The sequence below is a fragment of the Bos mutus genome, chromosome 20 (genome assembly GCF_027580195.1).
Source record: "Bos mutus isolate GX-2022 chromosome 20, NWIPB_WYAK_1.1, whole genome shotgun sequence".
NCBI lineage: Eukaryota > Metazoa > Chordata > Mammalia > Artiodactyla > Bovidae > Bos > Bos mutus.
Window position 1 is genome coordinate 39660434 of NC_091636.1, and position 13327 is coordinate 39673760.

At 45.1% G+C, this 13327-nt stretch overlaps 1 protein-coding gene across 1 annotated transcript in view; it reads left to right on the forward strand.

The window, feature by feature from the left end:
- SLC45A2 (solute carrier family 45 member 2) overlaps positions 1-11494 on the forward strand; it is a 36053-nt gene extending 24559 nt beyond the window's left edge. Inside the window, exons 4-7 of the mRNA XM_070357842.1 lie at positions 1546-1689; positions 2350-2473; positions 7774-7979; positions 11246-11494. Of these exons, the coding sequence (XP_070213943.1) occupies positions 1546-1689; positions 2350-2473; positions 7774-7979; positions 11246-11470 (699 nt within the window). The 3' untranslated portion in view covers positions 11471-11494. The remainder of the gene's footprint in view (positions 1-1545; positions 1690-2349; positions 2474-7773; positions 7980-11245) is intronic.
- The last annotated feature ends 1833 nt before the right edge of the window (positions 11495-13327 follow it).

The window sequence follows — 13327 nt, forward strand, 5'->3', positions numbered from 1 at the left end:
TGAGTGAATATAATTTCCTGCATCAAAGAAGTAAAAAGCATTATCATAGAAGATTAAGAGTTATAAAACAATTTTCTCTTATAGTTAAAATGGAAAAATCTTGGGAGACTATCTTGTAAATAAACTAGCTAAGATCCAATTTTATTATGTCAAGATTCAGGACAAATAGAAATCAGACAGAAAGAAAGACCCATCACCCTACCATGGTTAATGTTTTCTGTCTCAGTGTCTTCAGGGCAGCTGATTTCTTAATATTCCCAAGATATTTTTCTTCTCTCATATGACAAGCTATTAAAGGCTGTTTCTTTTACTTCAAAACAGTTGTGTTAATAGTTCAATTTTTTTCATTCTCTCAAAGCTACTGACACCAATAAATTACAGCCTCTGGTTTTAACATAATTCAAGTCTAGGTTAAAGAATTAGGGGGCATATGTATTCATCTTACATGTGTCTAGTTTTGTGCATATGTGTATGATCTACAATGTTCTCACTTCTGACTAGACTTAGGGCTCATTTACACATGTTGACTGATGGCAGGATCCAGAGAAATATACCAGGAGGAGGTACCTGACCCAGAGCAGGGAGCTGATTGGCTCGATGTAGTAATTTTCTACTGCAGCATAACAAACTACCACGGATTTAGCAGCTTAAAGCCACATGCATTTATTATCTCAGAGTTCTGTAGGTCAGAAGTCTGGGTGGGCTCAGTCAAGTGCTCTGCTCAGGGTCTCACAAGGCTGAAATCAAGGTGTTGGTGTAGCTGCCTTCTCATCCAGAGGTTTGAATGGGGAAGAATCAGCTTCGAGCTCATGCAGGTAGAAGCCAGCTTCTTGTGGTTGTCGAGGTCCTTGTTTTCTTGCTAACTGATGGCCAGGGATCAGTCACTTCCTGGAGGTCACACTGAAGTTCTCCCCTGTAGCCCACTTCACCTTCAAAGCCCAGCAATTCTTGTGCTTTGAGACTTTCTGGCTTCCCCTTCTGCTCCCAGCCAGAGAGAAACCTATGCTTTTTAAACGGTTGATATGATTTCATTAGGGTCACCCAGATAATCTCCCTGTTCATTAACTTGAAGCCAACTGGTTAGTAACCTTAGTTACTTCTGCAAAATCCTTTTGCCATAGAATAGAACAGAATCATGAAGACAGAGAGTATAGAGGCCATCTTGGAATTTGGATGACCAGATTTTAAGAACCAAGAGATCTAAGAATTATAACCATCTAGGGCCTCACTTAAATCCATGAGCTTTATCCTTATACAGTGGTTCTGTCATTCAAAGACAGGAAGGTTGATGGGTGGCTCTTACGTCTTGGCTTAAAGCAAGTCTATTTCTAGTCCCTTCGCTCTTATGTCCTTAAAGCCCTCATATTGGCCTGAAGCTGTGAAGTATCTGCACATACATAACAAAACACCTCCTATGAGAACACTCCATGGAAATGATGGTGCCATGCCCAAATGGTGTGACCTTGTGTGATGGACTACTAACAGATCCCACAGTGGGCTGTGTGTCTACACTGAATGTCACACCTGTTTGGTGTTTTATTCCAGACTCAGAGGACAATGACCTTGAGGTCACTGCTGAGGGCATTGAGGAGCATGCCCCCTCATTACCGCTGCCTTTGCATCAGCCACCTCATTGGATGGACTGCCTTCCTGTCCAACATGCTCTTCTTCACAGACTTCATGGGCCAGGTAACAGACTTGTCTGCACACGCTCTTTGTCTCACACACCGATTGCTCCATCAGCACCTATGGAGCTTCTGAGCACCTCTAGGATGGGCACAGTAAGAGCAGAAGAGAGAGTACCTTCAGGGAGCTGGCTTATAAACAAGTTCCAGAGGGAAGTTTCTACACCCTGAACAGTTAGAAGACACTATGGGACCAGTACTCGATCAAATACAACAAGTAAGGAAAATTTGAGGTGAGCGGTAGTGGTCACAGCAGGCTTAATAAAGGAGGGGCAGTGTGATTTGCGTCTTGAAGGGTGAGTAGGAATTGGAGAGGGAGGGGACAGGAAGGAAACATTCCAGTTGGAGATAGGACTGGCATGTGTGGAGATGAGTCTGAAGCCTGTTGGCTGTACCAGAATAGGGGTGACAGGGTTGCCTAAGCCAGGTGGAGCCAGATGTTAGACAGGAGGAGGGATGTTCAACATGTGAAGGATGTTTAGATTGCAGGCAGTAGGCATTAAGTCGTCCTGAGTGTCCTTGAGTGGAGGTGTGAAAGGATGAAAGGGTGACACAGACACCCTGAGGTCTGTGCCCCCAGCAAGGGGAAGAGACACAGAGCACATGAGAAGGGGTCCTTACCAACCTGCACTGGGAACTCAGCGGCCCCAAATCTCTCTTGCAGATCGTGTACCACGGGGATCCCTACGGTGCCCACAACTCCACAGAGTTCCTCATCTACCAAAGAGGAGTCGAGGTTGGATGCTGGGGCTTGTGCATCAACTCTATGTTCTCCTCACTTTATTCTTGTAAGTAAGCCTCCTCCTCTTGAGGGTGTCTCCTAAGGGCTCTGGTCTAGCAGAATCTTGGACTTTATTTTTGGTAAATATATGGAGATCAGGAAAACCCTTTTCCCTTAGAAGAGACTTCATCAAGTAGCCTTTTCCCAGTGAATCCTGGGTACAATTCTCCACAGCAATTACTTTGTACTTGGAATCAGGGGGCTCCTGATCAAGATATTTTGGGAAATAAGAGGAAACCTTGGAAACAACATGGTAAAGTATTGGATGCGTGAAGGATCATCACAGCCAAGATGACTGATTAACAGCAGGTCTGGGTTCTGCTGCAGTGAGATCACCATGAGGTTTCATAAGTACACTTATTAATCTAGACAGAAAATGGGAGGGATGGTTAATATGATAGGTGACAAAAGTAACATAACCTTAGCTCCGATCAGTAGGGTGGTATGTTATAGGAGCCCTCTTCTAGATTGAGAAGGACAGCTTTTCTTCTCAGGCATCAGCTTTCCATGGGGTCTATTAACTTCACCCACCCACCCCCAACCTTGGCTAAATTTATCTATGGGGACACTGTATTCAAAGGGATTTCTGGGATTGGATTTAACTATGTCCAAATGGATGTCCTCTAACTTTAGGGCATCACACAGGCTCATTTTGTGCTTGCTAATTTGTATGGAAATCTCCAAGTGCTGTACACATTGAGTTAAATGAAAACTCAGGCCTTTAAAATGTATGCAGGTCCCTCATTTGGAATGGAAATTTGGAAGCTTCTTCAGTATTGTGGGAAAAATAGCTGATCCGCAGGGCAGAGGTCCAGACTTTGGACAGGCCCAGGGGACAGCAGGGTTATGGCCCAGGTGGAAGCAGGGGAGGCAATGGAGGACAATCCGTGGTACCATTCCCAGGGGCATCATTCTGTCACTGAAGTGTGCTTCTTGTTGGGGAGGAAAGTGAATGTACACAATGTCCCCTAGCCTGGCATTTAGCCCTTTGCCCAGCTAAAACACAGCTAAAAACCTGTTTTGAGGTCAAGAAAATCTCTTTAAAGTATAGCCCAAGTGGGGAAAGGGGACCTAATATAAGCATATCCATGAACCCCATAATCATCAGATCAGATCAGATCAGTCGCTCAGTCCTGTCCGACTCTTTGTGACCCCATGCATCGCAGCACGCCAGGCCTCCCTGTCCAACACCAACTCCCAGAGTTCACTCTGACTCACGTCCATCGAGTCAGTGATGCCATCCAGCCATCTCATCCTCTGTCATCCCCTTCTCCTCCTGCCCCCAATCCCTCCCAGCATCAGAGTCTTTTCCAATGAGTCAACTCTTCGCATGAAGTAGCCAAAGTACTGGAGTTTCAGCTTTAGCATCATTCCTTCCAAAGAAATCCCAGGGCTGATCTCCTTCAGAATGGACTGGTTGGATCTCCTTGCAGTCCAAGGGACTCTCCAGAGTCTTCTCCAACACCACAGTTCAAAAGCATCAATTCTTTGGCTCTCAGCCTTCTTCACAGTCCAACTCTCACATCCATACATGACCACAGGAAAAACCATAGCCTTGACTAGACAGGCCTTTGTTGGCAAAGTAATGTCTCTGCTTATGAATATGCTATCTAGGTTGGTCATAACTTTCCTTCCAAGGAGTAAGCGTCTTTTAATTTCATGGCTGCAGTCATCATGTGCAGTGATTTTGGAGCCCAGAAAAATAAAGTCTGACACTGTTTCCACTGTTTCCCCATCTATTTCCCATGAAGTGATGGGGCCGGATGCCATGATCTTCATTTTCTGAATGTTGAGCTTTAAGCCAACTTTTTCACTTTCACTTTCATCAAGAGGCTTTTTAGTTCCTCTTCACTTTCTGCCATAAGGGTGGTGTCATCTGCATATCTAAGGTTATTGATATTTCTCCCGGCAATCTTGATTCCAGCTTGTGTTTCATAATCATAAAACCATAGAATTCATTATTTTAAAATTTATGGTAACCAAATAGTGGTGGCTTGAAGCTTACGTTTCCTTAGCAAAACCCTTTCTTCCCCTTGTTGTTCAGTTGCTGAGCCATGTCTGACTCTACAACTCCTTGGACTGCAGCCAGGTTCCTCTGCCCATGGCAAAGAAAACTGGAGTGGGTTGCCATTTCCTTCTCCAGGGGATCTTCCCAACCCAGTGATTGAACCTGCATCTCCTGCATTGTCAGGCAGGTTCTTTACCACTGAGCCACCAGGGAAGCCCTTTGCCCACCTTGGGCTTCCCAGATGGCATTAATGGTAATGAACTCGCCTGCGAGTGCAGAAGTAAGAGACACAGGTTTGATCCTTGGGTCCAGAGTATACAAATTAAGAAGAAGGGAAAAAAAAAAAAAAAACTTGCAGGAGGACAATCAGGGAGCATTAGACTGAAAGGATTTAATAACTTATCCATCCACTTTGTGCTTTCAAGATGTAGGGCAACTATTTACTACCATCCTCATTCTTTTAAGAGGAAAATATTTTTCTAAAAGTCATTAGCCTTTTAATTTTATGTCAATTTTAACTTGTTCTCCTCAAAGAATCCCTCCCAGGGACTCTTCCATTATCTACGTTGAGCTCCTACATGAATTTCACGGCTTTTGAAAATTCAAGAGCATGTTATTTTTTAGACCCTTTCTACTTAAAATCTCTCTATACAAGAATCCCTCCTATTTTAATAGTTTTTGAAAGTTATATTAATGTATAAACCTGTGATATTCCTAAGACAGTGAGTTAGAACTAAAATATTCTCTATAAAATACCAACCTTTAAGCCTTGCCTAAAGATCTTCAGGGGCTCCCATAAGATAGAGTGGAGGTCCTGACCTTGGTGCTCCAGGACTCACCGTCTGGCCTGGCTCATTCTTGGACCTCAGTCACTCCCAAGCAGGAACTCTCCCAGTGACCCACTTCCCAGCCGGTCTCATGTCTGTGTATTTATATTTGGTTTCTTCCGCCTAAGCTGCTGTTTCTCCCTCCCTACCCAGCCAGACCCAACTCCAAAATGCCCCTGTTTGTGCCATCTCTCAAGTCTTTCCCTCTGCACTCCAATCCACTCTGGGCAGAATCGATCATTTGCCGCAATTCCAGAGTACACTAGATAACCCTGTATTTTGGACTCATCACATAACACCAGGTTGACGACCCAAAATGTCTATCCAGAGGGACTTTGGTAGGGCAATCTGGCTGCTGAGGTAAGAGATGGGGGATGGCGATAAAGGACTGTTTTAAAGCTCCTTTTACACAGCAGGTACACTTAGATTGATGAGTATAGTCACACTGAGTACTGAAATATAGCCAATTGTTCATAGCATAGACTACTATTCAAAGCTGGGGCCTTAATCAGTCATTTCTCTCCAACCCTAAGGAGAGGCACAATGTTACTTAGTATCAGACACAGCAGAGGGCAAGTCAACTTGGCTGACAGTTACTGATTTCGCTTCATAAATAAAGCATTCTTTGCCAGATTTTCAGTCTTTATAGTGAAGTTAGTTGTGTTTCCAAATATCTTTTTATCACCTTTTGCCTTCTTTCTGGTTGGCCCATCTACTTGGTGAGAGCATTTACCTAAATAATACTGATGGTATCTTTCAGGTACTGAGACAACTTATATTCCACTTTCTGCATAAATGTAATCATTAAGCAAACTAGATTTACACTGCTTTTATTCTCAGCCTTGACAACACCCCTCCAAGCATGGCATGAATTTAATAGAGGAAGCAATGTTGTTCCTTTAACATTTCAGAATTCCAAATTGATACCAATGTAATACATAATAGATACAAATTTAATTCGCCTGCAATGCAGGAGACCCTGGTTCAACTCCTGGGTTGGGAAGATTCACTGGAGAAGGGGTGGCCTACCACTCCTGTATTCTTGGGCATCTCTTGTGGGTCAGCTGGTAAAGAATCCACCTGCAATGAGGGAAGCCTGGGTTCGATTCCTGGATTGGGAAGATCCCCTGGAGAAGGGAAAGGCCACCCACTCTAGTATTCTGGCCTGGAGAATTCCATGGACTGTATAGTCCACGGGGTCGCAAAGAGTCAGACATGACTAAACGACTTTCTCTTCACATATTTAATGCATAATTGATATAACAATAATACAAATGGAATACAGATGAGGTTTCTTGTCTATGCAATGTAAATCTAATAATTATTTCAATAGACATGGGAAATTTCACTCTTAAGTAGGCACATTTCTAGCTTCTATCATGTATCTATCTCCTGGATTCATTTGTTCTAGAAGCATGGGGTAGAGGAAAGATAAAACTATGGATTAAAATAAATGATTAAAAAAGGAAGATAAAACGTTCTTAGGGATTTTCCCTACTGTGGTGAAAAACAGGAAAATATTTTAAAGCAAAATTTTCAGTTTTAAAGAATGAGCTGTACCATAAGTCTTTTATGAGCAAGCCAAGTTTACCTGCTTCAAGGAGACCCCAGTGAAAAGTCAACCATATTAAACAAAGTCTGTGTTTTTGAAATTATGATAATCCATGTTAACTTGATGTCTTCTGTGTGCTTGGCATTCGGCTGGGGGATTTCACAGCTATTTTACTTCATTTGATCCTAGTAACAACCGCCAGCAAGGATTTTACTAGTTCCATTTTTCTGATCAAGAAGCTGAGGCTTTGGAGAAGTTACAGAGCTTGTCCAGAGTGTGAGGGTGCCAGCGATGGGGAGGTGCCTGGCACAGCAGGGTCCCCTGACCGGACCAGGAAGGGCTGGTATGTCAGGGCCAGTGTCGGCAGATGACGTACCTTCTTTACCTGCTTCTCAGGTTGTGGAGACAGCATTCGGGTGGGGCAGAAAAACTCAATGTCTCAGCTTATTCCATAAACTCTGGTTATGCTCATTTCCTCCAACCTGACTTTGGGTCAAGATAGACCTGGATTGTCATTTTGGTCCTGCTGGGATAGATCCCTGTGAATTAGAAAGAACTGCACTTTTCTCGCATGTCCTACAGCCCCAGGGTCCCATAACAAAGGTGGGTTTTCAATCATCTCTTCTGCATCTTGTGGCTATATACAACTGCCCACTACGCAGTACCTGGTCCTTCCCTGCAGAAAAGAAAATCAACCCAGGAAAGCAATCTCCAGCTCTCCTTTATGCAAAGGATTCAAAACTGATTCCCAAAACCAGCTGTTTTCAAGCATAGATAAGGGGGTTCTTTTGTTCCTGACTCAATATCAAAGGGAAGATTTAAAAAAACAAAAGTGAATCTTCAAAAGCAAAGGTTGTCTGAAATTATGAGACGTTGTGAGGCACTGCCAGCTATAATTTCTCCCTCTCTTCTCCCCACAGACTTTCAGAAAGTGTTGGTTCCCTGCATCGGATTAAAGGGTCTGTACTTTATGGGGTATTTGCTGTTTGGCCTGGGAACGGGATTCATCGGGCTCTTCCCGAATGTCTACTCCACCCTGGCCATGTGCACCTTGTTTGGCGTGATGTCCAGCACCCTGTACACAGTACCCTTTACCCTCATCGCTGTGTATCACCATGAGGAGCAGGTTTGTGGTCCAACCCCAGTGCTGAGTGACATCTGGAGCCCCCTGGGAAGGCGGGGGAGGTGGGGGGGGTACTTGGGAAAGTGTAGAGCAGAGCTGGAAAATATGGGTTCTTGAAACTGCATCACTAAAATGTCCAGCCAGATGCTACGATGGCCTGGCCAAGGCATGACCACGTTCCCAGCCCACCCTCTCCTCCTTACTCTGAAGCCCAGTGCACTTGGGAGCAGTCAGACAGGCACCATTACTCCCACTTGTCAGATTGGAAAAGGGAGGGTTGGTAATGCTGAGAAGCCAGCCCACAATCACACAGAGACAAAGCAGCGGAAACTTTGGGCTTCTGACATGTGCCATGCACCTGCAGTCATTTCTGGGTGCCACAGCGAGGGCCCTGGCCCTCAACCACTACAGAGGCTCGGTGCCATTTCTGGGAGTTACTGGTTGAGCAATATTTTCCTTGGAAATGGGGTTTTAGTAAGTCACGCCCTGTGTGCAGGGAGGAAAGCTGGTGGCAGCTGGTTAACTCTCTAGCTGCCTCAAGGGAGGCCCGCCCCATCTCCGTTTCCATCTGGGAATTCAAGCCAGAGGGCAAGACACCATGTGGCCCTAAAAAAGCATTAGGTTGGGAATTTCTGCTCTAAAATTACCACCTTTTCTTATCAAAATATGCAACTGTCCCCCTGAAAATAGGCTTACATTTCCCCAAATGTAAAAGCTAAAGAGAACAATTAGCTTATTCATCCCAGCAGGAAACTGCAAAAACGCTGAACGCATGTCCATGTGACTAGAACACTGGCCTTCTTTTTTATCATTTGATCTGGCAAGCGCAGTGGGGCAGGGTTGCACTAGGTGTTAAAACCTTTAAACAAGAGTTGTAGCTGTCCTTACCCCTGGGAGACATTGTCACTAATGTTTCAGTGCATGGTAGGCACTTAGCTGCTAGAGATACAGCTGGCATTGAGAACCGCCCCTCCAAGACAGAGTTGTATGATACTAGGCCCCAAACACTGGAGAAGGCAATGGGAACCCACTCCAGTACTCTTGCCTGGAAAATCCCATGGATGGAGGAGCCTGGTAGGCTGCAGTCCATGGGGTTGCTGAGGGTTGGACACGACTGAGCGACTTCACTTTCACTTTTCACTTTCATGAATTGGAGAGGGAAATGGCAACCCACTCCAGTGTTCTTGCCTGGAGAATCCCGGTGACGGGGAAGCCTGATGGGCTGCCGTCTGTGGGGTTGCACAGAGTTGGACACGACTGAAGCGATTTAGCAGCAGCAGCAGCAGCAGCAGCAGGCCCCAAACACAGAGGCTATGGACTCAGAAGAACCTGGATTCAAATCGTCCCTCCCCCATTTGGCAGCTATGGGACACTGGGGAGTCATAAAGTGGAAAAAATAGTCATTCAGTTGTATCCAGTTCTTTGTGACCCCATGAACTGTAGCCCGCCAGACTTCTCTGTCCATGGAATTCTCCAGGCAGGAATACTGGAGTGGGTTGCCATTCCCTTTTCCAGGGGATCTTCCTGACTCAGGGATCGAACCTGGGTCTGTTGCATTATAGGCGGATTCTTTACCGTCTTCGTCACCAGGGAAGCCCAGAGATCTTCTCCATTTATTTACTAAGTGTCACTCCAAATGAGTTCACTTTTAGATGGGAACTACAATGACATGGTTCAGCAGCCACAATGATGTGCACACGTGAATCAAATGGCACCTGCCTACCTCACCCTTCACGCTTTCCCTATTTCCCCAACCCCCTACCCCAGGCCCCTACAGGTAACCATTTTCTTCAGATTTTTGTCTGTCTTTCTAGTATTTTTGAATGAAAATCTAGCAATTACAAATTGCATTTTCTCATTTTCCTTTTCTTATTCAAAGGATACTATGCATTTTCCTGCACAATGATTTTTTTAAATTTAATAGTGTAGGAATTATCATTCAGACTCATAGAGCCTTAGTTTTCTAATCAAATGGGAATGATACACCCACCTTATAGAATTGTTGGAAAATTAAATGAAATGAGATAGTATAGGTAATCTGCTTATCATAATGCCCCTGGCACCTTGCAAAGACTCAAAAAATGGTAGGTAGTAGTAGTATTGTTATTATGAGGTTAACGATAATAATATGGGCCTCCCTGATGGCTCAGATGGTAAAAAAAAAAAAAAAAAAAGTCTACCTGCAATGAAGGTTACTGGGGTTCAATCCCTGAGTCAGGAAGATCCCCTGGAGAAGGGAATGGCTACCCACTCCAGTATTCTTGCCTGGAGAATCCTCATGGACAGAGGAGCCTGGCTGGCTGCAGTCCATGGGGTCGCAGAGAACCAGACATGACTGAGGGGCTAACACTTAGGGGCTTCCTTGGTGTCACCATGTGCCTCTGGAAAGGTGGTAAGCATGAATGAAATAACGTAAGTGAAAGAGCCTTGCTCAAGCCCTAGCACGTATATGATACCTGACAAATGGCAATGCTATCAGCCAATTCAGACCAAATGTCAAATAGTAATTAAACATTAATCTACTAACCAAACAACAACCCTATTTTAAAAGGTTGAATTGCTTTTTTATGTTGCCTCACCTAACATATATCTGTGATTCAACATCCTCCTGAAAGTGTTTGAACTTTCAACTCTAAGGAAGGGATGAAAAGGGAAAATTATTTTTCCTAATCCACTGTATTTATTGAATGCTTGCTGCTAAGTCGTTTCAGTCGTGTCCGACTCTGTGCGACCCCATAGATGGCAGCCCACCAGGCTCCGCCATCCCTGGGATTCTCCAGGCAAGAACACTGGAGTGGGTTGCCATTTCCTTCTCCGATGCATGAAAATGAAAAGTGAAAGTGAAGTCGCTCAGTTGTGTCCGACTCTTGGCGACCCCATGGACTGCAGCCCACCAGGCTCCTCTGTCCATGGGATTTTCCAGGCAAGAGTATTGGAGTGGGTTGCCATTGCCTTCTCCATTGAATGCTTAGGAAGAGAGAATTTTGTGTTCTTAATCATTTAACTCTCATAGTTAATATTCAAGATTTTGTGGCAGGTAGGGGAAAGGCAGGGGGTGGAGCTTGAATCAAATAGCAGGGTCCTAAGGTTGTGTTGGAACATGTTTGTGTGCTGTGACTACGTTGGCATTGCAACAGCAGAGTCATGTGTTTGTAACCACAGCTGCAGGTATCTGTTATCTGGCTTTCTAAAGAACAAGTTTGCTTGCTGACTCTGCCCTATGGAACAGTTGGCATAGATCAAATGCTGTCCCTGTTCTTGCCTTGCAGAAGCAACGGGCCCTGGGTGGGGGCCCGGATGGCAGCGGCAGAGGGCAGGGCCTGGACTGCGCTGCCCTCACAAGCATGGTGCAGCTGGCTCAGATCCTGGTTGGAGGTGGCCTGGGCCTTCTGGTCAACACGGCCGGCAGCGTCGTCGTCGTCGTGATCACGGCCTCTGCGGTGGCGCTGATCGGCTGTTGCTTTGTGGCTCTCTTTGTTAGATATGTGGATTAGGTCAATAAAGAGACATGGTCCCTACTTTCAGACACAGTGGCACATGCAGCATGAAATCAGTCTTTATCTAGCTCTGCGTGTTTTGTATCTGCCCTTTGGATGCCACGTATTATGACTTCAACTGCAGTTGCTGCTGCTGCTGCTAAGTCGCTTCAGTCGTGTCCGACTCTGTGCGTAACTACCCCTTATTCCCAGCCAGCTCTGTCCACATCAGTCTCAGTATTTCAAGCATGACTTGTCTTAGGACAGACTGGGTCATGCCTCCATTCGCTGGTGGCAAAGGGCGAGTATGGTGACAGCACCTCCTTGCAACTTTCTCCCTAAGTCACTGCAGTGGAATGGGGAGGCAGGGTCTGTTTTCCACAGGGCATTTTAGGCCTTGATGAAACCTGAGACGCCAACTAACACACACTTGTGATGCTGGAATTTATCCTGTGATGTGATTTTTTAATTTTTATTTTTTAACTAGGGGTCCATATATAGACAGGAAGGTTATATTTTTCATCCAGTGCATCATTATGCAAAATAAGGCTGGTGATTTGAGGTATTAATTCATTCATATTCAATTCATATTTAACTCACTCATAATTAATTCATGTTAATTTATACTATCCCTACAAGTCTGCTTGAACATCTCATGCTAGAGGATTTCCCACTTAGAAACAGCTCATCTTGTTGATATAGTAAAAATCTTTCTCTCTAGCCTGCACTTTTGTTCCAGCCCCTGGAGTCTCAATGGAAGCCTTTCAAAGAACTGCCTCCCATTTCTCCTGTGATCCTCTCTTCTCCAAGTAAAGCAGCATTTCTCAGCCATACCCCTTGAAGTTCATGATGGCAACATGGTTTAACAGAAAGACCATGAGCTTTAGAGCTGGGCTGGTTTGGGATCCTGGCGTTGCTGCTCCCCAGCAAGCTACAGAACCTCAAAAGCTGCACTTGTTCCTCTGTACATTTGGGGTAATATTGAGTTAGCCAAAAAGTTCGTTTGAGATTTCTGTAACATCTTATGGAAAAAACCGAGGGAACTTTACGACCCACCCAATACTTCCTACCGCAGAGAGTGGTGACCATTTGTAATACCTAAGCCGTACAGAGTGCTTACCACCATTCTCAGCATTTTACCCATGTTAACACAGCAATCTTGGGAGAACCTGCTGCTACTGATCTCCATTTTCTAGATGAGGAAACAGAGGCAGAGAGGTTTATAGTTCTCATCTGAAGCTACATAGCTCCGAAGTGGCAGAGCTGGGCTTTGAACGCAGGCACTTGGGCTCTGCTGTTTCCTATAAGAGCAGCACTCAGCCTGGAGGCTGGCCGCTGGTCTGCACTTGATACATGACAACCATCGTCGTTATTTTTTAAAGGCTCACCGTCCTGCTTCCTGAGGCCTAGATCTCCCCATCACCTGTCCTTCATAAGTGTTTTCTATATAATTCAAGATGTGCCTGAGTGGTGCAGAATGATTTGCCCACATGTTTCTCCAAGTTAAAACATGTTTTATGGTTCCTTCTCCTGCCTCATCTTAGAGCTGGTTGTGTAATCGCTGCCTCAGATGAATTTGTAGATTATGGAGACCTCCCATGCTGGAAGGGAATTTGGAGACACGAAATGAGCTGCTTTGAGAACAAGGACACAGGGATTCTGGCTGTTGTCTGGCTTCCTGGTGCATAGCAGAATGGACGGTTCGGTAGCGTGGCCAGGAGCCTGCAGTGTAGGCTCATTTGGGGAAGGGGTACTGCAAAGGAGAACTGTGCTTGGGGGTTCTTTGGGTTCCCTTTCACAAAACCTCCAGGGGAATGAGGGGTGCAGGTCCACTCCTAACGTTTGCATTTGCAGGGCCTGGGGAAGAGACCGCTG